This window comes from Phodopus roborovskii, unplaced genomic scaffold (assembly GCF_943737965.1).
Source record: "Phodopus roborovskii unplaced genomic scaffold, PHOROB, whole genome shotgun sequence".
Classification (NCBI taxonomy): Eukaryota; Metazoa; Chordata; class Mammalia; order Rodentia; family Cricetidae; genus Phodopus; species Phodopus roborovskii.
Window position 1 is genome coordinate 41,313,017 of NW_026126511.1, and position 23,949 is coordinate 41,336,965.

The 23,949-nt window shown below is 38.9% G+C and overlaps 1 protein-coding gene across 5 annotated transcripts in view; it reads left to right on the plus strand.

The window, feature by feature from the left end:
• The window catches only part of Fndc3a (fibronectin type III domain containing 3A), a 136,070-nt gene that overhangs the window by 62,962 nt on the left and 49,159 nt on the right, over positions 1–23,949 (plus strand). For 4 of the 5 annotated variants that reach the window (XM_051195402.1, XM_051195400.1, XM_051195401.1 and 1 more), the window contains one exon: positions 23,364–23,440. In XM_051195402.1, coding sequence (XP_051051359.1) covers positions 23,364–23,440 — 77 coding nt within the window. Of the gene's footprint in view, positions 1–19,260; positions 19,379–23,363; positions 23,441–23,949 lie in introns of those variants that run through there. The other variant, XM_051195404.1, reaches the window with a different exon arrangement.

Sequence of the window (23,949 nt, forward strand, 5' to 3'; positions counted from 1 at the left end):
TGCAACAAGGCCAAAAGTTTATCTGCTGGCCTTTAGGATGGAAGTGTGTACCAGAAAAGGACTTGGGGTGAGTCTGAGGAGCTTACTTTGGCCCTCAAATGATAGATAAACAGAAGGAGTGGCTCCCTCGTGCTTATAATTCTAAGACCAAGTGCCTTCTTATAATTCTAAGACCAAGTGCCTTCATGCCATAGTTTAGAAGAGCTCATTGATTTCCCAGATGAGAATACAACTTATCTAACACCTAGGTTTTCACCTTGGGGGACCTTCAGAGAAACCAGTCACACTAGGCTAGATTCTGAATTTCACAGCTATGAGCTAATTATTGTCTTTTTAAAAACAACTGTTTGTGGTCATTGTGACATAACAATAGAAAACCAAGACAAATAGTATGAACTTTTTTTCCCCCCTCTCACAAAGATTGGCCCAGAGATAGGCAGTATTCTGATGATAGGCAGTATTCTGGTGATAGGCAGTATTCTGGTGGACTCTTTCTGTTATAGAGGTGACCTTGTAACTCTACCACCTTAGAAGATTACGCTATTTTGCATGGTCTGAGATGGCAAACTACCTTGTCCACATCCCACACAGAATGGAAAAGGAGAGAAAGGATGGATTTGTAAGATACTCACCCTCTTTGATTAAGAACCCTCTTTGATTGGCTGTAGTTAACATAACCAAGTCATGTTGGCGTTTACTGATGAATCAGTGACTAGAGTTTTTAAGTTACAGTTGTTGATTTCAGCTCTTTAGAAAAACAGAAGATGCTCTAGTATAGAAACTCAATACAATTTTGAATGGCTTTTGAGAAATATTTCAATAGGGACTGGAAAGTTGGCTTAGTGGTTAAGGACACTTGTTCTTGGTAAGGACCCAGTTTCGACTCCCAGCACCCACATGAAGGCTCTCCACCTCTTCCTTGGACACCAGGCATGCATGAGGTACACAGACATATATACAGACAAACCACTCATACACACAAAATAATAAAATAAATCTTAAAAGAAAAATATTTCAATAGAAAATATATCTGTGAGTACAGAACCATCTTTCTTTCCCTGGCGTGATTAAATATGCTGGCAACAGCAACTTCAAGCAGAGGTTAGTTTAGCCTGGCATGGCAGGGAAGCCAAGCAGTGGAGTTGGACTGGTCACATCCTGCCTGCAGTCAGGAAACAGAGAGGGATGAACACCTCGTCTGCACTGGTGCTCGGCTTTCCTTCTCCATTTGTACACTCTGTGATGGGATATACTCAGAAAATACTTTTGTCTTTAGTTGCCAGCTAGAAAGCCTTCTTTTCCAACTGGAAATATTTAGAAAATCACCTTTAAATTCAGCCACAGTAAAGAGTACATGCTCAAAATAATTCAGTGTCCCAGGGCCCTAAATACATATTGCATTGTATTATTGTTGTAGATTACATGAAATACTGACTAGAGTAAAGTAGTAACTCTAGAAATATAGCATAGAGGTGGCTTTTTAAAAATCCATTTAAGTAAATTATTACTAAGTATGTGTAGTTAGTATCCAAAGACTTTGATGAACAGCATTGAATTCATCCCGATGTACCCAAAGTGTACATGAATTAGTGCTGTGGTTGAGAAAGCAGGAAGGGAGCTGTGGATACTATACTAGGAGCAAATCAAGCAGACCAGGGGCATGAGGACACGATGTTCTTTCTAGAGGAAAGTGACAGTGTGAGTCCTGTCCTCTGCCCTTCCCCTCTAAAAGATGGAAGATTTAAAAGTTCTGTTTGAGTTTTGGTTTAATTGATTATAATGATTGTAAATTATTAAAGTTATAGACAGAATTAATTTTATTAACTCTGAGAAAACATTGTTTTTGATAAACATACATGCATACAAAATAATTTGAGCATCTACTTCTAAAATTGCAGATTTTTTTTATTTTCTACATAATTTGATAATTTTGGCAAATTCGATTGTGTGAGTCACAAGCTATCTAATGTAACTTTTCAAATAGACTATTCAAACATTTGAACTTTCTTCCTTTGAAATTAAGACCCTACACTTAGAAACATGATGGACCATATGGTATTTTGAGTGTAGAGAAAACTAGTGACTAGTGCTATCTAAAGAAAAAGAGAAACATAACAATCTCATAAGTCCATAACAGTAGTCTGTCCATTTTCTACAAATCAAAGTGGGCAAGAAAAAAAATGGCTGTGCTTTATATTTTGTAGAAGTAGCTTAAAGAATTCTGGCAATGAGAAGGGCAGATGAGAACCCTAAAGCCACAGACTTTAGTTACAAGGATTTTTCTCGACCTGGAAAAGTTTGAGGGTGAGCCTGGCTGTATTGATGAAAGGAGAATTTTAAAGATTTAAAAATTACCATCCTCATCAGATTTTCTCCACTTAGCCAGGCAATTCTTTGAAGGAATGCTAAGAAAAAAATATCTACTATAGACTTATTTTATGCTTTTTGTGTGCTTTTTAACCTTATAAAATAATGTCTAAAGAGATCATCTTTCTTACTAAAATTATGTTGGCTGATTCATGAGCTCCAGGGATCCTCCTGTTTCTGCCTCCCAGCACTGGAATTATAGATGCTCTCTATATAGCTTTTTACATGAGAGCTGCACTCTAAACCCAGGGCACAGCAAGCATCCACTGAGTCATCGACAAAGTCCCTGCATAAGCCTGGAAACCTTGTTCAGTCCTTGGAACCCATTGTAAAGGTGGAAGAGACAACAAACTCCACAGGTTGTCCTCTGACTTCTTCCTATGTGCCCACCAAGGTTAGAAAGTTGATAGAATCTTGGTTCAATTCCCCACTAAACATCAAGGCAAGACCTGTAGTTTATTGGTGTAGTACTTTTCTAGCATGCACATGGTCCTAGGTTACTTCAGCACTCCTGGGGGAAAAAAAACAATTAAAAATACTTAATGTTTCATTTGTTACCCTGAAGGAAGAGGGTGATTACCGAAGGATTTTAAGTGGAGATATAGCCAAACAGTAGTAATAAGAGTGAAACTGCACGCTCCATGGTGTGGCATGAAGCTAGGGTAGCTGATAGCTTGTGCAGTTAACGTGACAGATCAATGACACTGCCTTTCATTTATATGTTGAAGAATGTAAGGCGGGAGGGGAATGAGATAACAAATTTCATTTCTGAACATTTTAGGTTCAGAGTGTCTTCAGAAAAGAAATACAAATTTATCAGTGAGTGATTTGAAGCCATCAGATACAAATGAGCTTATCAAGAAAGAATATAGGGTAAGAAGAAAAGGTGAGATCATGAAAGACTTTAACATCTAGGGGATAGGGAAAAGAAAAGATTATATGTAGAGGAAGATGCAGCCCTCCTTTATCTCATCCTGTGATTCTAGGCAGTGGAGGAAAATTACAGTATAAAAGAGGTAAAAAACAAAAGTCTAGGGAGTTAGCTCAGAAGTGGGGTGCTTGCTTGTCATGCTCAAGGCTGTGGGTCCCGTTTCCCAAGACCACAAGAAAATATAAATGTAGCAGACAGAAAGATAGAAGCGTTTGTATCTTATCACAGAGAGCTTCCTTCTTAGCTTTATAATGCCTGTACAAACAAAATATAAAAGTAGAGACATTTATTAATACAGTGAAAAATAAATAGCTCTTAAATGTGTAGCTGTTTTACTCTGAAAAGAAAACAAAGACCGCATTGCACTGAAATACTGTTTTTGTCTTTCACATTGGCAAATATCAAGAAGGTAGTAACCGAGTTGTGTGTGTTGAAGAGAATATTTGTGAGTATAAACACGGAGTTCATTTGGTGATGCCAGAACCATAACTTCTGTTTCCTCCAGCAGTTTTACATCTGGTTGCTTATCTAGAATATTATAAAATGATGTTTGTGCAGTGCTTTTGTAACAGCTAGAGGTATCAATAGATGAACTATTAAAGAACTATAGAAATCGAAGTAGCTATGCATGGCTAGGGAAAGAGTTCTAAAGCTGTTATGGTGCAGGCACTACATAGTTTTCAAAGAATACATAATTGCTGTAATATTTGTAGATTATCTCTGAAAGGGTTTTTAAGTGTACGGATGATTTCTGAAGCCTGGAGGGATGGCTTGGAAGTTAAAGAGCACTGTGCTCTGTAGAGGACCTGGGTTCAGTTCCCAGACCTATGTGGATCATGACAAGCTATAGCTCCAGCTCCAGGGGATCTGATTTGATGACCTTTTCTGGCTTCCATGGGCAGCCACACATATGGCTTATATAGTTACACATGCAAACACATCCATACATACATTAATCTAAAAACAAGTTTTTTTCTTTGGAGATCACACACATACATACACACATGCATACATATACACACATACATGTGTATTTATGTGGAAAAAGTAAGCATGCAAACCCTAGGGTGGACTAAATTATAAATGTGTTTTCTGACCAGTTAACTTTCTGTGTTCAATTTGATCATAATTATCCACATAAACCAGACTTCCCAGACTGGTGACATTTGAACCAGAGGCAGTGAAAGGGACATGAAACCCTGACCCTTCTTTTTTCATGGTACAATCTCCTCCGTTTTTAGTATACCATAAACATCGGGAGGTTTTAATCCACTTTTTCATTTTATGGTCCTGGTATCTTGAAGAAACGGAATGGGTAGGGTAGTGTATGGGACAACATAGATGCTCCAAATTAAATAAAATGATGGACAAACACTTTCTAACCTCCATCCCCCGTGAAAGCTGATATGAATGGAAACAGAGTGCTGCTCTCAGCATGTCTGACAGCCACCACAGCAGTCATGTGTGCAGATGCTATTCGCAGGTCATTAGCTGTTAAAATCATCACACAAGCAAAACAACACAACAAAGTTAGAACTAAGGGAAGCTTCTTTTTTTTTCTTTTTCTATGTATATGAGTGATTTGACTGTATGCAATGCATGAGTGTGCTTATGGAGGCCTGCCATCTCACCAACACCTTTTAACTCGCAGCTTTGTGCATGCCACACCTTCTGCTCTGTAATATCCCAATAAGAAATGATACAAGCCAAAGAAGCACCACCAAAACCGTTAGCTACAGGTGTGGGACATGATCCTGGCTTTTCAAGTCAGTCTGTGTCAGATTGGTGATGATAAAGCACGAGGTTACCAGATACCTAAAGCGTACATCTCCTGATCTGCTCATCCTCCTGAGAGGTGATGGTGTTTGAGGAGAACATAAGCAGAAGAAAGATAATGTTGGGGTGAACATGACTCCTTGCTTTCCCAGGATGCAAACACTTGGTGTCAAGCTTCTAGGAGTTTGCATTCCTGATCAGAAGACATTTCAGTTCTTTGAGCATGCATTTCATTTGAGAAGCTATTTTAAACTTTACAATGTGACCACTCACACATAATAAGTCATCTTCTCTAATCCTGCAGTAACCAAAACAAAAATTTATATCTCAAAATAATAATAAAACTGAAAACATTGCAGGAAATAAAAATTGAGAGTGGGAAGAAGACCCTGAGATTGTAGTAAATTATAAGGTTGTGGTGTCATGTTAAAAATCTGAATCTAAATGGGATTTCTTAAGCAGAGCCCATCACATAAAATGCTCAATAACTAGTGGCATAATCTGCATAAGACTTGTCTAAATGGCCAGGCTGCAGAGCCATTTTTCATGTAGCTCATTGGACTGATAATCCCTTGACATGTTTTGAAATATCCAGACCTTAAAGCATAGAAGCTCAAGGAAACTTAATATGGAGTTCATTCCATGGGAAATGTGCAACAGAAAAGCTTAACGTAGCAGTCATGTGCATTACTGCAGCACTGATCTGGGACAGTCAAGTGGCAGATGACCAGTCTGCCCTGCCACTTGTACTCTTTTCTTTGCAAACCTCTGTGGCCTTAATGTTTGATCCTGACAGGATTTACGTCACAGGATCCATATCACTTCTGTGTGATGTCAGTGTGTGGGTGTTGAGTTCTTGAGACACAGTTAACCTAATATACTGCAATAAATCTCAAGTGCCCTTAAAATGATTCATCCTTGTTCACAATAGACTGATATTAAAGTTGTATGCTCACAGCCTACTTCATGCTTGTATTGGTAGTCCAGTGTCTGCAGAGTTTTGACAGGAATACTAGAAATACCTTCTTGTTTAGAGACAGTCGCTTGGTAAACACATAGCTTGATTCAAGTTTTCTATGTATATATAGTTGAACTTAGTGCTAAAGGTAGAGTCTAATTAGATTTGTTGTATTAAATTTCCTGAGGAGAGTTGAATGCCTATTACCCTAGGTAGGGCACTAATCATAGATCAAAAAGACAGTTTCATTCTACTGCAGCTTTGGAAACCAGTGTGTTTGTTTGACTTACCTAAGTATCATGGCTCAGGTGTAACCTACCTGGAGCAGGGTAATTTACCAAAAGTGACCTCACTGAGAAGTCCCCTCCCAGGTGGTGGGCTCAAGGAAGCTGCTTGATGAAGGTGGACTTTCACATCCCATCCATTCTAGAGTTCCCTCAACCTCCCTCCCAGGACTACTTCCGGGTAGGAGTGCGATCTGCTGACCTTCCCTCTCCACCTTCTAGGGATATATTAACAACTTCCATATACTATACCACTGCCAGAGACCCAGCTGTCCCTGTATTTGTTTGCTTATTTTGTTGCCATGACTATAGGTCAAGGTTAACTCTGCTGAGGGTCAGCCTCTGATCATGTCAAGCTCAGGAGTTATTTATGGTTAATCTTTCATATTTATTCCATTTAAATACTGCAGTTATATCTAGGTACATATAAAATCTAATTATAGACATTTTCAATTACTTCTACATAGATAAATGGAATTATCCATAAATCTGAATCATTCATAGGCCACTAATTTATGTTTTTTATATTATCTAAACTTTAAAATGGTTTGGTTTCCAAGGAAGAGAAAAGCCTTTAAAAATGGTGGTATAAGTAATAACCTTGATCTTTTTATTCTCTTTTATAACTTCCTGCTTCATCTCTTCCTGTTATAATTACCAGCTTGTGAAATTCCTAGGCCGTCAGCATTGCTAATTGCCCATTTCATGTGAATGAGTGTTGCCAGGTGTTCTATAATCTTAATAAGTAGGTATTTCCTATTAGGTATTCCTGTACCTCAGTTTGTCTAGACATTCCAGGTTTGTGCCATTTTGCTATCTAATTGGCTTGACATTTGTTTCAGATTGATTATTTTTAGCAGTATAATGTGAATGACCAACATTTGCAGTTCCAGTTTCTTACATTTCCATTCGCAAATAGTTCTCCATCTCTAGAGTTTTTTTTCTTTTTTTTTAAATCTTAAACAGGAAGTCAAAGACATCAATTATACTTGATGACATTAGTCTGTATTGTGTTACTAACATACTGTGCTAGACTGAGGAATATGTGAAGAAGCATATTTAATTGTTAGTCTACATCTGATGAAAGCCTCTTGCTGTATCAGAAGGTGGGAGAGGGCATCACATATAAAGGTAAAAGGCATGACTTTCTCTCATTTTTCTATAAAGTAACTCCCTAACCCTGCTGACCTCACTCAATTACCTCCTACAGGCCCACCTCCTGACTTTATCTACATACGCATACTTTGTTTTTAACATAAATTCGGGGAACACATTCAAACTAAAGCACTTAGACTTAAAAGGCTAAGAAGTAAGTTCATTCCTGATGGTGATAGTGAGACAGTCTAATGCTGTAGCCTCTGCTAGCCACTTGATGTCCCCAGGGCACCAGTTGGAGGAAGTTTGGGAAATGTGTTAGGCAACTGTTAATTACATGCAGGCAATAAAATAAAGTAAGAATGTTTTTATTTATTGCTTAACTCTGTATAACTTTATCATTTGGCAATGGTTTTTCTTTTTTAATCATTTTATAGCACCAGTGAACTAAGAAAATAAGGTTTAAATTAGTAAAACATTCACAGGAATTATAACTGAGGGAAATTCAGTGAAATTTGTTTGTAAAAATTTCTGAAGATATCATGGTACCTATGGTGATTGTGCTAAGATAAAATGGAAATAGAAATTTCTCCAGAAAGCAAGATTTATTCCAAGCTCATTAGACAGTACCTCAGAAATGGTTTTCATAATACGAACATAACAAAACTTTTTTTTTTTAAGAGCCTGTTAAAGATACTAGCAACGTGTTTATCAATGTATGATGCAGCATCCATCAGCAGGTTTATGTGAAAATAGAGAAAGAATTTGTGATTCAATACGAAGGAATTAAATGAATAGTTAATAAAGTATGATCCCACACCCCCAGATATGGGAACATGTATTTGTTTACTCCACGTGGGACACTGGTAACAGAGTAAAGAAATGATTCCTCCCAGTTCTGGCTTTTTTGGGCCTATAGAAGCAGAGGTGACTCAAGCACACAGCTATGTCACCAAAAAGCATAGCCTAGAGTGGCCAGTAACTCATGTAAGCTGTGTCCTAGGAACAGGAGCTCCTGCACCTACTGTCTCCACTGTAGACTGCGCCCTCTGCTGCCCTCTTCACTGCTGTCATAAGCTTGGGGAGGGGCCTCCTGTCTCTTTCCAGGAAGAAGTGTTTCACATAGGATGAAATAAGCAAGCAATACTTTACCCCCTTTTTTTTAGCACTTAACTTTTCCATTCCTCTTTGATGATGTTCCCTGAGCCTTGTTGGGAGTGATGTAAATGCCTCATCATTTTCTCTGTGTTTGGCTGAGCCTGGACCATGGTGCTACAGCAACAGTCATAATTTTTATGAGCTTGACTGGTTGTCTCTGCAATAAACCCACTGGAAAAAAAAAGAGGTTTGTCTCCATGAACAACTGTGGTTGACAGCTGTAGGCTTAAACATTTAGAAGGCAATTTGACCAGTACCTAACATCCATTTAACAGAACAGTAGCAGTTTCTTCTGTACCAGGACCTATGACTTGCCTAGTCATAGACTTTGCCCTGGCTAAGAGTACCATATATGGGTTCAGTGCCGTGGTGCAGTCCTTAAATAAAAGGAAAACAGTTGCACTCATAACTGTTGTCCTGCCACTATTATACTAATGGGTACATTTTGCCAGACGCATTTATGTGTGCAGCATGAGGAGTTTCATAACAGGCAGGACTGTCACTTGTAATTTCACTGAACAGACTGTGCCATGCCTTGAGCACTAAGAAAGCCAGTCAGCTCTGTCCAAGCCTGATTTCCTGTGCAGGCCATGGCATGTGGTGTCATCGGCAGCAGAGTCTTACCATCTAGTTCTGGTGTTTAGCCTCGACCTGTGGCAGTAGTCAGTCCTAGTTTATTGGTCTCAGAAGTCTCTCTGGCCAACAGCTCATAGGGAGGAGCTCACCTCTGGCACCAAGAAATATTCATTAACCTTATGGCTTCTGGGAATGCCCTTTCTCTGCCTAGTGTAGGGTGCTGTGTATGTTTAAACTGTTTAATTGCTGTTTTCTGTTTTTCCAGATGCCTTTTCAGCTCTGTTAGAGACTCAAAGGTTAGCACAACATAATGAAACCTTTCTCACAGAGGGAGGGGAGGATCTCTGAAGGCCCATTGCAGTTTGCTGTAGGCTAGTTCCAGTGGATACTAAGGGAGTATCCAAAAGAAATGTTAATAAAATTCACTAAAGCATGAAAAGATCCACCACTTGTATCAAGTGTTTTCATAAAAGAGTAATGTGTGTACAAAGGCATTATATTATCTTAGTTTCTCTTTCTGTTGCTGTAAGCAAATACTGTTACAAAAGGAATTCAAGGAAGAACAAGGTTATTTTACTCATAATTGAAGGTTACTGTCTGTCTAGTTAGGGGTTTTGTTACTGTGAAGAGACACCATGACCACAGCAACTCTTATAAGGAAAACATGTAATTGGGATGGCTTGCTTACAGTTCAGAGGTTTAGTCCGTTACCATCATGGTGGGGAGCATGGGGGTGTGCATGCAGACAAGGTGCTGGAGCTGAGAGTCCTACATCTTTCAGGAAACAGGAAGTTGACTGACTGTCACACTGAGGGAGGCTTGAGCAAAAGAGACCTCAAAGCCCACCCCCATAGTGACACACTTCCTCTAACACACCTCCTAATTGTGCCACTTCCTTTGGTGGCCATTTTCTTTGAGACCACAGAGCACAGCACCAGGGGCTTGAGGTAGCTGAATGCTTCGTATCCACAGTCAAGAAACAAAGGGCCATGGATGCTTGTGGTCAGCTCATTTTGTTCAGTTTACATGGTCCAGGACCATCACCCAGGAGACAGGTTCTCTCAGCTCAATTCACTTAATCTAGGAATGCCCCATGGCCGGTCACCCATGTAATCCCAGATCTCATCAAGTGTTGACAGCTGAGATTTACTATCTCAGTCATGAAAGGGAGACATGCCATCTAGCCCTTCTTAATCCAGTCATTTTCTGTCAGTCAGCCTTCTGGCCTCCTCATACTGAGATGCTGACACTGCTACAGGGTCACTGCAAATCTCTTCACCTCAGCAGACTGAGGTGAGCTTTCAATACTTGTCTAGACTCAGGTCCAAGGGAGAACAGGACCATGTTTTAGCCCTGCTGTATCTGCCTGATTCTGACACTTTCCTGGCCAGATAAATGGTTCTCTTTCCATGGGTCACAATGGCTGCCAGACTGAGAAGATACTCTACCGCCAATAGACATGGTTGTAAGGGAGAAAATTATACAACATACTCATCTCATGGCCATGCAGCTATTGTTCATGGAACCTACATTCCCAGAGGTCCCAGCACAAATTGTATGTAGTCCCTCAGGGAGCCTCCTCTTCCCTGATAATTACTCACTTGCTTATATGACTCTGATGAGGCGGCTAGGGACACTTGTCACTTTCTGCATTTCTTTGAGTCTTGCGTAGTTTTGTTAGCTTCCTCAGACTTCTTCCTTTATACAAGAGGGTTTCGCTTCAGAAGAAATATCTACTACACAGCAGGTGTATGTGCAAGAAGTAACAGTTTCATTTTATATTACTCTTTACTCTGCAAATACAGTACAGGAGTCCTTTAAATGTTGTTTGGTATACTCATATATTTTGAAGGCCATGTGTCCATTATAAAGAGTGCTGGGTTTTCTCTGTTTTGTTGCAAATAGATTCTTTTCATACAATATATTCTGATCAATGAAATACTATGTTTCCCTTCTTCCAACTCCTTCCAGATCCTTCCAAATTCCTTACTCACACAATCCACACCCTTAATTCTCTCCCATTAGAATACAAATGGGTATATAATGATAGTAAATAATAATAATAACAACAACAATAACAAATATAAAATGAAAACAAACAAGAAAAGGGCAAAACAAACAGAAGAAAGAGCCAAAGTAAAAGTACAAGAGAACATACAGATGTAGACATTCAGAGAGAAAACCCATTAAAACAAAATTGAAAACCATAATATGGAAGTAGGGGATCTGTGAGGTTAAAAAAAAGAAGAAAAGAATGTCCAGACAAAACATTGTGAGATATAAAATATCATTAAGCTTGTTTTGTGTTGGTCATCTATTGCCAGTCATGGGGCCTTTGCTTTAGTGTGGTTGATATACCCAGTGACATTCCATGCAGAAAACTTAATTTTTCCTTTGAGAGTAGGGATCAGTTGTAGATAGTTCCTGGATTAGGGATAGGGGCTTGTGTCTGCTTCCCCTCTCAGCACTGGGATCCCATGTAACTTAGACTTATGCTGGCCCTGTGCTTGCTGCCTTAGTCTCTGTGGGTTGTGTCTAGAAGGCCTTGTTTTCTTGGTGCTCTCCATCCCCATTCTTATAATCCTTTTGTCTCCTCTTGTGCAGAGTTCTCTGAGCCCTGAGGAAAGGGATTTGGAGACAAACTATTTAGGACTGAATGTTTCAAGGTCACTAACTCTACACAGTGTCCAGTTGTAGATCTCTGTATTTATTCCAGTCTACTTCAGGAGGAAACGTCTCTGATGGTGGCTGAGTAAGACACAGTAGAGTGTCCTTAGAAGTCATTTTATTGCTGCATTCCTTTACCAAAACAGTAGCTTGGTTTTCCCCTAGGACCATGGCCTATCTTGTAGAATGCATCTATTGCTCAATGTTGCTCTTGCTGGTTGTAGGTCTTCCTTTTCCTGGAATATATTTGATATTTGTTATCATTGTATATAGATTTTGCGTCAGGTTTTAAATCTCCTTCTGTAGACAAAAAGGGGAATTATAGTAGCATCTGGCCTTGCCAGTAAACTTGTACTAGTGGCCACACCCTTTGGGTGTGGTTTCAGGTGCAAACATGATCCATTGATAAGGTAGAGGCTGCTGGCTCTTGCTCTCTTGTGTTGTGGAGAGCATTGGAAGAACAGAGACTTCATCTTCTGGAGCCATTCTTTTCTGTGTTAAGTTCTTCCCAAATAAACACCTATTTATCATTTATCTTGTGTCTGATGAACTCATTTAAAACCCTGCCTTCACTATCTAGTTTTAGGCTCTTAGCCACTGTGGCAGTGTTGGGCATGGTTTCCAGCTTATGGAATGAGCCTTAAACCCAATCAAATATTGGTTGGTTGCTCTCACAACTTTTGTGCCACTATTGTAGGCAGGTCACCATTGTAAACCATATGGTTTCTAGCGAGGTTGTTTGCTGTTCTCCTCTGGTAGTGTGCAAAGTCCTTCCAGTATCATGAGTATTAGTTGGTAGAAGTGAAGTCTCTATGTAGGCACTGACTTGACTTCATCGTGTACGGTGAGTTATGTAGGTGTTATCTTCAGCAATAGGGCCTTGCTGTATGTTTCTGGAAAATCACCAATAGCCTTGACAATAAATAACCTTGGTTGTTTGGGGGTTTCTGTGGGGCTTCTTTGATCAGCAACTCAATTAGATATTACCCATTCCTGGTCCCAGAGATTTCATTTGATGGTAAGAGATATCTAGTTGGGGCTTTGTCTCCTCTCTAAAACTCTCCCCATATTCCCTCCCTTACTCCATTTTTTCCTTTCCCCTCCCTGTTTTATTCTCCCATTCCAGCTCCCCACCTTCGCCCATCTGTAGTTACCTATTTAATTTCCCCTTCCTAGGGAGATCTTTCCCCTCTCCCATCCCTTACTCTATACCTAGTCTCTGTGGTTATATGGATTCTAGCCTGCTTATGGAGAACGAACATCTGACATCCACAACCATACATATTTTGTCTTTTGGGGTTTGGTTTACCTCACTAAAGATTATTTTTTCTACCTGAAACTTTCATGATTCCTTTTTTAAAAAAAATTAACATGAGTAATAGTCTGCTGTGTAAATGTACATTTTTCATTACTCTTGTGGTGAGTGGCATGTAGGCTGTTTCTAGCTAGTTGGAGTAGAGCAGATCATTCAGTAGAATGTGGGTGAGCAAGTGTTTCTGTAGTAGGATGTAGTTTTTTGAGCATCTGCCCAAGAGTGATACAGCAGAATCTTGAGGTAGATCTTTCCCAGCTTCCTAAAGACCTGCTTTCCAAAGTGCAGTCCCACCAGGAATGGATGAGTGTCATAGTGTTGGGTTTTCAAAACTATATTCACCCTATTACTTTGTCCTTCTGCCCTTCCCATCAGCTTCCTCCAACCTCCTGTTCTCTCCCTCCATCCCTCCCTCCCTCCCCCCATCTGTGTGTGTGTGTGTGTATGTGTGTGTATTCTATTGCTGCAATAAAATAATCTTAAAAAAAGCAACTTAAGGTAAAAAAGTATATACCTGCACACGTTTTCTGTATCTGTGTAAAATCCAGGATACACAAATGATAGAAAAGAAGCATTATCTGTTGTTCTGAGTCTGGCTTATTATGCTTAATACAGTGACCTCTACTTGCAGCAGTTTCCCAACGAATGGCCATATTTCAGTCTTGCTAAATAAAGCTCCAATATATGTAGTACTTCCCTGTCCTGTTGATTGACACCTAGGCTGATGCCATAGATTGGCTGTGGTGTATAATGCTTGCTTTTTTTTTTTTTTTTTTTTTTGTTTGTTTTTTGGTTTTTTTTTGTTTTTTTTAAATAAGGTTTCCTTCCATAGGCTACCTTAGTCTTAAACTTGTGTCCTATCTCAGTTTCAGGTGTTGGCATTACAGGCATATGCTACCTTCGTTGTCCTGTCTTGTTTTAGTTTAAAATGTGTTTTTAATGTAATTCCTTTTTGTGTGCCTTAATAATGTAAAAATTAACCAGTAACTAAAATTGCATATATTTTGGTTATTGATGGTTTTGAATTTATATTTATTTATTTAGTTTTTGAGACAGGGTCTCACTATGTAGCCCTGGCTATCCTAGAACTCACACTGTGTGGATCAACAGGCTGGCTTTGAATTCAGAGAGTTCCACCTGCCTCTGCCCCCTAAATGCTGGTACTAAAGATGCGTACTGCTACACACAATGACGTAATTTTGATGATTTGTTTTACTTCCATTTCACTTTCAGATGTAACCCTAATGATAGGATAGTGACAGTTATCTGGGCTTTGCGCTCATTCTCTCTTCACTGGAGGTCAGCCAATTTAGAGAGAGGCTTGTCTCTTGTACCTTTAAGAGGTTTTCCCCAGTACTGGTTCACAAGTTTGAAGAAAAGTTTTAGGTGTAAAAGATGGAAAAAATAAGGATGATACAGTGACTTTTCATTAAGCTTGGTTTACTGAAAGGTCTTTTTAAAGTGAAGATTTATTTATTTTATATTATGAGTGTTTTGTTTACATGTATGTAGGAACATCAGAAAAGGCAATCAGATCCCATGAGACTAGAGCTACAGACAGTTGAAAACTGCCATGTGTTTGCTGGGAATTGAACCCAGGACTTCCAGAAGAGCAGCTAGTGCTCTTAACTGAGCCATCTCTCCAGTACCCATAAAAATGTCTTCTTAATTCTGAAGTTAAATTCCTCCATCTTTGACTATCCTTTCCATGACTGATAGCATGGAATAGACTTGGTTCTGTGTGCTTTCCTTTCTGTGTGTTTACTTGCTTAATAAGTAGTTGATTAGTCAGTCCCCAGCATTGGATTTCTGCCATCACTGGCATAAATTCAAATAAATGAGAAATAGTGCATTAAAATATAGACTTGTGTATTGACAGCTGGTTAATATCTACTCTTCTGACTTTACCCAGCCCTATTCAATCCAAATTAATCCAAATACACCAGGCTTAGTTATTTCTATTGTTCTGTATCACGAAATGTAACAAGTCTTTAAAGTTTACAACTTAGTATTAAATACAGGAAAGTTACAGAGAAAGAAAATGTTAACTGAAGTGACTGACATCACTGTAAGGCAGAAGTAAAAGCACACATGAGGGAACTACCTCAACATAATAAAAGTTGTACTTGACACATCTACAGACAACATCATCCTAAATAAAGAAGACTTGAAAAAACATGAACAAGCTAGAACTGTCCATCCTCCCCACATTTTCAATACAGTACTTGAAGCACCAGCTACAGCACATAAGAGGAGGAAATGAAAGGGATACAAATGGGAAAAGAAAATCATTTCCATTTGTAGCTATTATATCTAAAGATCCCAAAGAGTTCCACCAGGAATAAGGCTAATAGGGAGAGACAGAGGGTGGCAGGATAAAAACACTAAAATTTTTCAAAAAGTCATTGAGAAATGTATGTGTGTATGTCTGTGCAGGAGCACAACACACATATAATTCAAAGAGAGTTGTCCCACATGGTATGGTAATATTCCTTCCAGGAGTCATAGAATTTCTATTTTTCTTTTACAAGATATTCCAGGCAAGGGATATGTCCCTTGGGGTTGTTGAGATGGACAGGAGAGGAGGTATCTTTGAGACCCTGGGAAACAATAGAGGCTATTGCCATTGTCATGGTTACCTCTCAGACCATGAAGGTCTATTGTTAAAGATACCACATACTTCGATCACAGGACTTGGAGAACTCCAGTTGGTACTCACCTGGGAGCTGCCTCCCAGAGGATCAGCTCTGTTAGTATCAGACGGAGCTGTGCGAGTTGACGTGCAAGTTGATGAAAGGGAAAAGAAGTCAACAGCCCTATCCAGCCGTAAATCCTGAGAACCACAATGATTGGCCCAGCAAAATATCCCCACTGGTACAATAGTGACACTTATTTCTTAGAAGTGACCCACAGGTGAAAAACAGACTAGGTAATATATAATAAGAATACAACAATATTGGCCACATTTAAAATCCACATTCCAAGTAGTAGTGAGACTGAATTGATAGAGCCTCTTATGCAATGTTTGCTGAAAGGAATGTAAATTAATACATCAGGGAAAGGATTTTGCACTGCCCTTCAAAAAAAATAACAATTACATAATCCTAAATCCAGCATTTCTCTTTCTGGGTACAGTAAGAAAGATGTGGGCCAACAGATCTATAGAAATCTCTCTCCCCTTTAGAGTCTACTCTATATCCACTTCTCCTTTGGTGATGTTAGCAAGTCTTGTGGATTAAATGCCCGTTTATTAGAGACAATGAAATTTATCTCTTAGACTAAGTATATTTTTGAATCCCAGAATAGCTAAGCCAAAGATCTCTTACATGAGGCTTATGTCCTGATGCCTGCTAAACATCTTAAATGTAGCATATCCAAATCTGGGCATCTCACTGTGCCCAGGCTCATTTCATCTACTTTGATGCTCATGCAAATGTCTGCTGTAGATACTCTAGATCCAGTCCTTTGCTGCCTTCCATTCTGGATCATGGGCTACATAAAAATGCTTAACTTTCCTTTTCTCAAGTATCATATCATAGTCCCACAACCAGTGTATGTGGGTTAGATGAACCTTTAACGACAGAATTCATATAATGTCTTAAATCCAGTAGTGTCTACATGTTTCACTCACAGTAAAACCAAAGATCTGACAGTGTGCTAAATGACCCAAAGAACTCTTATTTTCCCATCTCCCCTCCACCTCCCTGGCCACACTCTTCCGGTAACTCTAGTATTCTTGCAGCTGAGCATGTCTGTCATGGCCCTCCTTTGGGACTTTGTACTGGTTGCTCTATGAAAATGGTCTTTCCTCAAAAACCCATGTGATTTCTTCCCACCCTTAAATCTTTGTTCAAAAGTTACCTTGTCAGTGAAATTGAGACTGAGCATTATTTTGAATTTCAATTCTTATCTAGCCCTGCCACACTGCACCTCTCTGTACCCAGCCACCCTGCTTTATTTCTTTCTTATATCATATTATTTTCAACCTTCAGGCATGTTTTCGGCATACATACTTACAAGCATACGTGCTTCATTTATCATGTATTTATTACCTAAAATTTTAAAAATGGAGTGGGTTGTACATGCCAAGGTATGCATGTGGAGTCAGAGGACAATTTGCAGGAGTCCAGTTCTACACTTCCACCATGTGGGTCCTGGGCACTGGATTCAGGTTGTCAGCTACTAACCGCAAACACCTTTACCCACTGAGCAATCTCTTCCATTGTAAGGAGATTTATCCATTTTAATTTATTGCTCTATCCCAAATGCCTACACAGTATCCAGCATTTGGCTGATGAAGTTACAGAAAATAATACTATAATTTTATAAGTCTCAAAACTAAGCAAATTAGATTGGTTAGATATAGGATGGTTTTTTCTTTTATATTTGTTTTATGATACTAGAATCTGACCCGGGACCTTGTAAGGGCTAGCTAATTAAGCATGCTTACTTCTCAGCTAGAAAACTGTGAAGATAAGAATAAACTCAAATCTGGGCAATGATGGCACACAACTTTAATTCCAGCACTTGGGCAGCAGAGGCAGGCAGAACTCTGTGAGTTCAAGACCATCCTGGCCTACAGAGAGTTCCAGGACAGTCAGGGATACACAGAGAAACCCTGTCTGGAAAAACCAAACAAGAAGGAAAGATTAATTATGAAGAGTGGTGTCTGGGTGGCTGCAAGGAGCACATAAAAAAGTTGTTTCAATTTTATGTAACTTCTGGGAGTGAGTTCAGAGCAGCTCTGTAGTCACCAGGAATACAGGGCAGTCTTTACTATTACTAGGCTCCTGAACAGTTCTCACAGTGTTGGTAAAATTGAAAATACAAAATGTAATAACACACTAACCTGTTGTTCCAGCTGTGTCCTGCTCAACTTTTTTTAAAACTTCAGGAAGACACTGGGCTTTTAAACAGGACCTGCATTTTAAACTGTAATTATCGTATGAGGTAACTCTGCCTTTGCTTGTGTGCTCTTGACAAGTTACTTAGTTCCCTCCCTTTTGTCTTCTCTAGTAATGAAGCCTCTACTGGATACTCAGGATGCTCCCGCTCTGCTGTGTAATCATTAGTTTTGAAAGTCTGTGATCATACTTGTCTTAGGATAGCTATCAGCGAGTGAGTGAGCAGCAACAACCAGTGTATCCCATGCCCTGATTTATTGAACTCAGTTCTCCCAACAGTGCTATGAGGTTGATCAACTGAACCTTTCCACAGGAGACAGAGCCAAGGAATAGTAGTGAACTGCCATGTTAGTAAGTACTGGGGCTGATGGTAACATTCAGCATCGTTTAATGCCCAAGTCCTGTTGCCCCACAGTGCTGCATGTCACAGATCCCAGCCATTACTTGTATGTGCTTGTGAGCAGCTGGTAATCTGAATTTACAGGGCATCGTAAGTAATGAAAAGACCTTCCAAAAAAAAAAAAAAAATCTTATTTTTTCCTAGCTTGTAACTAAGTATAGGTTACATTCCAGGTATCTTATCTACTTTGGGATGGGTGTCTTACTTTGTAAATATGAACAAGAATACTATCCACTAAGCATCATTCTTTAGTGCTCAGAATAAATCTTATTTTTTAAAATCATAAAAAAGAAAGTAAACCGATAATAAAAGCAGAAACCCACATCAGCTTTCAAGGGGGGGGGGGGAAAGCCTGAAATAAATTCCATCTTTAAGGAATTTGTCATCCATGCCTATTGTGTGGGCGATTCTTTGTGTATCATAAACATTCTTAAATTCCTAAAGATTTAGCATAAAATGCAGATGACTATTCACTCACATTTTGGATCAAGGCTTTGAAATAAATTAATTTACTCCAAACTTTGTAGGTGAAAACCAGCAGCAGGGTGGGTGAATAAACCGGTAAACATAGGGAGTGGTTTCCGTCGAATAGGTCTCCATAAGGTTTATTTTGATGAGCGATTACATTGTTTCTTAAGGAAGGCAGAACGGCTTGCATTCAGGGAAGCAGCTGAGTGGGTTCGGTTTCAGTAGCTCCCAAGCAGGACCCTTGGCGCTGTTTTGCTGTTTCCTCTGCCGGTCTTTCCCGGTTCACTGTAGGTCATGTGATATCTGTCACGTGACTCGGTCAAAGGATCTTTTCCTCTTACCAGCTTTGAGGGAAAAAAAAAAAAAAAAAAAAAAACCCGAAACTGTTCTCCAATTAAAGCTGCTAACGTGTACTGCGCCTTTTCCTTGTTGGCTTTTCTTTTTCGCTGCTGCTCCTGTATCCTGTAGAAACAAAATGAGTGGTAAGATTTGCTGTTTTTGAACATTCGCTTTCATTTTTAAAACATAGCAAGCTTTATATTTGCCTAAAGCCGTGTTATGTGGTTTTTAATACATGCCAAATCTGTTCGCTATAAAAACACTCTAAATTGTTAATGGGTTATGAAAATAGTCGACTATATGAGCTAGACTGACTTTATATTTCACAGAATGCCAATTCTGGCCTCTTGATTTTATCCGGGTTTTCTTTTTTTAAGACTGACCTGAAAATTGGCATCAGATAATTTGGAAGCCATTGTGCACGCCAGCAGTAAGCAGCCCGTTGCATATTTAATTTTAAATGCTTGGGCATATTTGTAGTTTTGCTTTTTTCTTTTAAAAATGAAATGTCTTGAATATGTATGTAGATTAATAAGGAAACAATTATGGTAGGTGAAATTAATTAGGCATTAAGTTATTGGTGGTACTTTTAAGAATTGGATTGTGGGGTGGGGAATTTCACAAATTTAAGGCAAATGACAAATAGAGTTGTACTGTGTTTTCAGGTTTGTGAAATAAGAAACACCCTAAACAATAATGAAATCTCTGTGTTTTGGGATAGATTTTTGCCTACAGCTTGTAAATTCTGAAAGAACTGTTAGGCTTACCCACAGTTGGTCAAGCTTTCTTTTGCTGGGTGTACATTTTATATACTCCCTTATAGCAGGTTGGATTCCCTGGACACAGTCTGCTTTGCTGCATACAAATTTAAGACAATTTGTGGTTAATCTTGTAGAACTTCCTGAATTACAAAGCATTGTTGGACCTAGAAGGTAATCAGGCATTTGTGTTTACAATAAAGAGTTTTGTTACTGTGGACACAGGACAAACAATATGGTGCTGTTAACATTTGGATCTGAATATACTGTGTTTACTGTTTATGAATTGGGGGTGTGGCAGGTTTGTGCTCAGTGTTGAATATATCCCCCCAGTATGTTAGATAATGTGTATTGTACTGGTAAATTGCCTTTTAAAAATCTAACCATGTGGCATTTCTGCCTCCTAATTAGAAAATTTACTTAAGTAATTAAATGGTCACATCATAAAGGAGTTTGTTTCCTACTTTTTTTTTTTTTTTTTTTTTTTACAACTAAATGATGAATTATTTTAGCAGCTATCCAAGTAAAATGTGAACTTGAGGATGGAGATGAATGCCTATAATGCTAGCATTCTGGAGGCTAAGGCAGGAGGATGGTGAGTTTGAGGCAAGCCTGGGCTAATAAGAAGACCCTGTCTCAGAATAAATAAACAACAAACAGAACATAGTGCAGTGCCCTTCGACTTGTAACTGTGGTATTTTATGTAGTTATAGTCTTATTTCTAGTAAAAGGAGGGACACCCTGTAGCAGCTGTGTGTCCCGCAGCTGTCAGTGTCTTCAGGTAGAAATTACTATTCTAATAGGTAAGTAGAAACAAAACCACCTATTTAATTGTTTTGAGTAAAAAACAGCTCTGCATTTGAGGATGCCTGTCTGCTTTGTTTTATTTCTGCATTCTCTTCCTCAGTCCCTGTCTAGTGTTAATGACTTGATACAAGATTCAGCTTTGCAGTGGGTAAAGTGCCCGAGGTCTAAGCTTTAGCACTTGGTGTTCAGCAAGGGAGAATTTCCTTTATTAAGAAAACAAATACAATTTTTAACAAAGTCTTTGTTTTTCAACCAAGTCTCACATTTTATAAATAATATCTAAACCAGTTCTTAGAATTTGGAAAGCTAGTTCCTGATTTATGTAAATTAGTTAATGAATAAAATGGAACATTAGTATACAACTTCCCATTTCTCCAGAGAGCAGAAAACTGTGTTTTGAATGAAGCCTTTCTGAATAGAGGTTTAAAGAGGCTCTCACAAGTGTTATTTAGTAAACTAATAAGTAATGTTTACTTGAATTTAGAATTGTGTTCCTGCTTTCACTCATGTTTCTCAAGGAAATAAAAATAAAACCCTTTAGAGGCAAGACCTGATATATCAGACCAGTCACCAACACCAAATAGCATTGCAGTGTTCATGTGATGTGTATGCTGAGAAATGAAACTGTTAGTGTTTTTAATTCGGGCTCTGCTATGTGGGCAGGCTTAAGTTCCCTCTGCCTCGTTTTCTGTCTGGAAGATGGGTAATGATAAAAATAGTTGCTTGATCAAATGGTTATAAAGAGAAACAATAAAGAGAAACACTGGCATATAGAGTTAGTGCCTATGATTTACATTAAAGTAATATTTAGAGAAAGGAGGCTGAAGGGGTGGCTTTGGGGTTAAGATGATTGGTTGTTCTTACAGAGGACCTGGGTTCAGTTTCCAGCATCCATGTGGTGGCTCACAACTATCATCCATATTCAATTCCAGGGGATCCAACACTCTCTTCTGACCTTCACAGGCAACAGACACACACATGGCAATCAAGCACACATGTAGGCATAAAACTTGCACACATTAAATAAGTAAATTTATCTCTTACCAGATAACGTTCAGAATAACTTCATGTATTTTGGAGCTGTGATGTTCCTTGGTAGCTAGCCAGGCCCAGAGCACTACAGCTGCATGCATTTGCTGGGCTCCCTCTGGGGAGAGTGTGTTATTGATGTTATCTGTATAGACATCCATAGTGTACTGCAGAAGTCTGTGTTGCCTCTGCTTGCTTTCTAGTAACCACTCTGTCCATCCTTATTCTCCCTTCCCCCTTCCTCCATCCCTTTTCTGTTCTCCCTCCTTTTCTCCATTTAATGTTTTCCCTCTTCCATCTTCTCTCGTCTTTTTCCTCTTCCTCTTTTCCTATCCCTTTCTCTTCATTTCCCCTCGTTTGCTGTGATTTAGTATTTTTCTTCTTAAAGCCCGTTTTCTTTAACATTCTTTTTTCTCTTCATTCACTTTCCCATCACCCTGGGGAAAGGCTGGGATCCATCTGGATTTTCTGGAACCTGTGTCCTGGTAGCCTGACAGTGGTGACATTCCCATCACTGATTTAAATTCTAAACATCCTGGGCATTTTTTTTTTTCTTTTTAATCAGATCTGATACTTTATTTTCTTAGAAGGGGGTAATTTCTCTTTAAAATAAATAAATAAAAGAAATAAAAATTCAGATGATTCAAAACTGGTTTATGGGACACTGCAATCTAAAGTTGCTGGGAGAAAAGATCTGAAGATGAGGTATTTTTCAAAAAGTTATTTAAAGCAAGTAAGGTTTTGTATTAGAAAGAATAAAGCCTTCCAGAAGTGCTTATTTTTTTCCCAGAAAGTTGAAAAGAGGGTAAGATAGTATTTATAAAGGTTATTAGGGAAGATGACACCATAAAAGTAAAAGACAGAGTATAAGTGAAGTTCAGGTTTTGTTTAGAATGTCCCTGTCCTCGGAGAGACTAGATTTATCATTTACATATGTCAATCCCTCTGACTGTTCTCAGCCCCAGGGACAGGACCACCCCACACTACACAGAAGCCCCATCAAAGGCCTTATGGTTCTTCCTCTTGCTATCCATCTTTCGGCCAGCCTGCTTTGTTGATTTGTGTGTGTGGGGGGGTGGGGGTGGGGCTGTCCTTTTGTATGCCTAATTGATGACCTTTTTGTAAATACAAAGTTCAGTTTGATTTTCCTACTTGCTTAATCATTAGAGTTCCATGGGGTATTTGTACAGTAAATATAATGATTTGAGATTGTAAACCAACTGAGCATTTCTATTGGAGAGCCTGTAAATCTTAGGTATTAAGTATTACTCAGATTAGTGTGAGTTTGGGAAATATAGGTTACTTGAAAAATAATCTGTATACTTCTGAAGTAAACGTTACATAAAAACTTACATATAATAACTTGTTTATATAAAATGTTATATAAAAATTTGATAATTTTCATTTCTTTCCATGGTATTTTATCACAGCCACTGTTGACTTAATGTTTAGCTTAGGTGAAGTAGTCACGTTGTTTCCACTTCTTCTTCCTAAGCAGCAATGCATTATTGTATCATTTCTGTAACCCATCCAGGTCCTGCTCAGGTTCCAATGATGTCCCCAAATGGTTCCGTGCCTCCCATTTATGTGCCTCCTGGATATGCTCCACAGGTATGCTTTCTGTGTTATATTTCCTTATATGTGTATCTAATGACATTGATTCTGGTGAAAATATGCTATTAAAGTTCTGGATTTTATCCAGTGCAGTATCTTCTTATTTTACTACTTTAGGAAAGGAGGGAAAAATACATTGGTAGTATTCACTACTCAGATTTGCCTTTGGGCATTACATTACAAGAGAAAATTCAGAGTTTTGCCTCCTTGAATATACAAATTGTGTAACTAAGTTATCTGTACATAGCTTTTTAGGTTATTGACTTTAAAGGAAGCCAAGGCAGTGCTTCCAGCCTTGTTCCAAATAAAGACTTCTAGGGACTGCCAGTAACCATATGGATACACTGTGGTGAATAGAATTTGTTTTCATGTCTCTTTGCATAGCCCAGGCTGGCCTCAGATACACCAGTCCTCCTGGGCAGTCTCCTCAGAGATGGGCTGCAAGTGTATAACACTGTACCTGCCTCTCACAGAAGAGCACTGAAGTCTACAGCCCTGAGACTGAG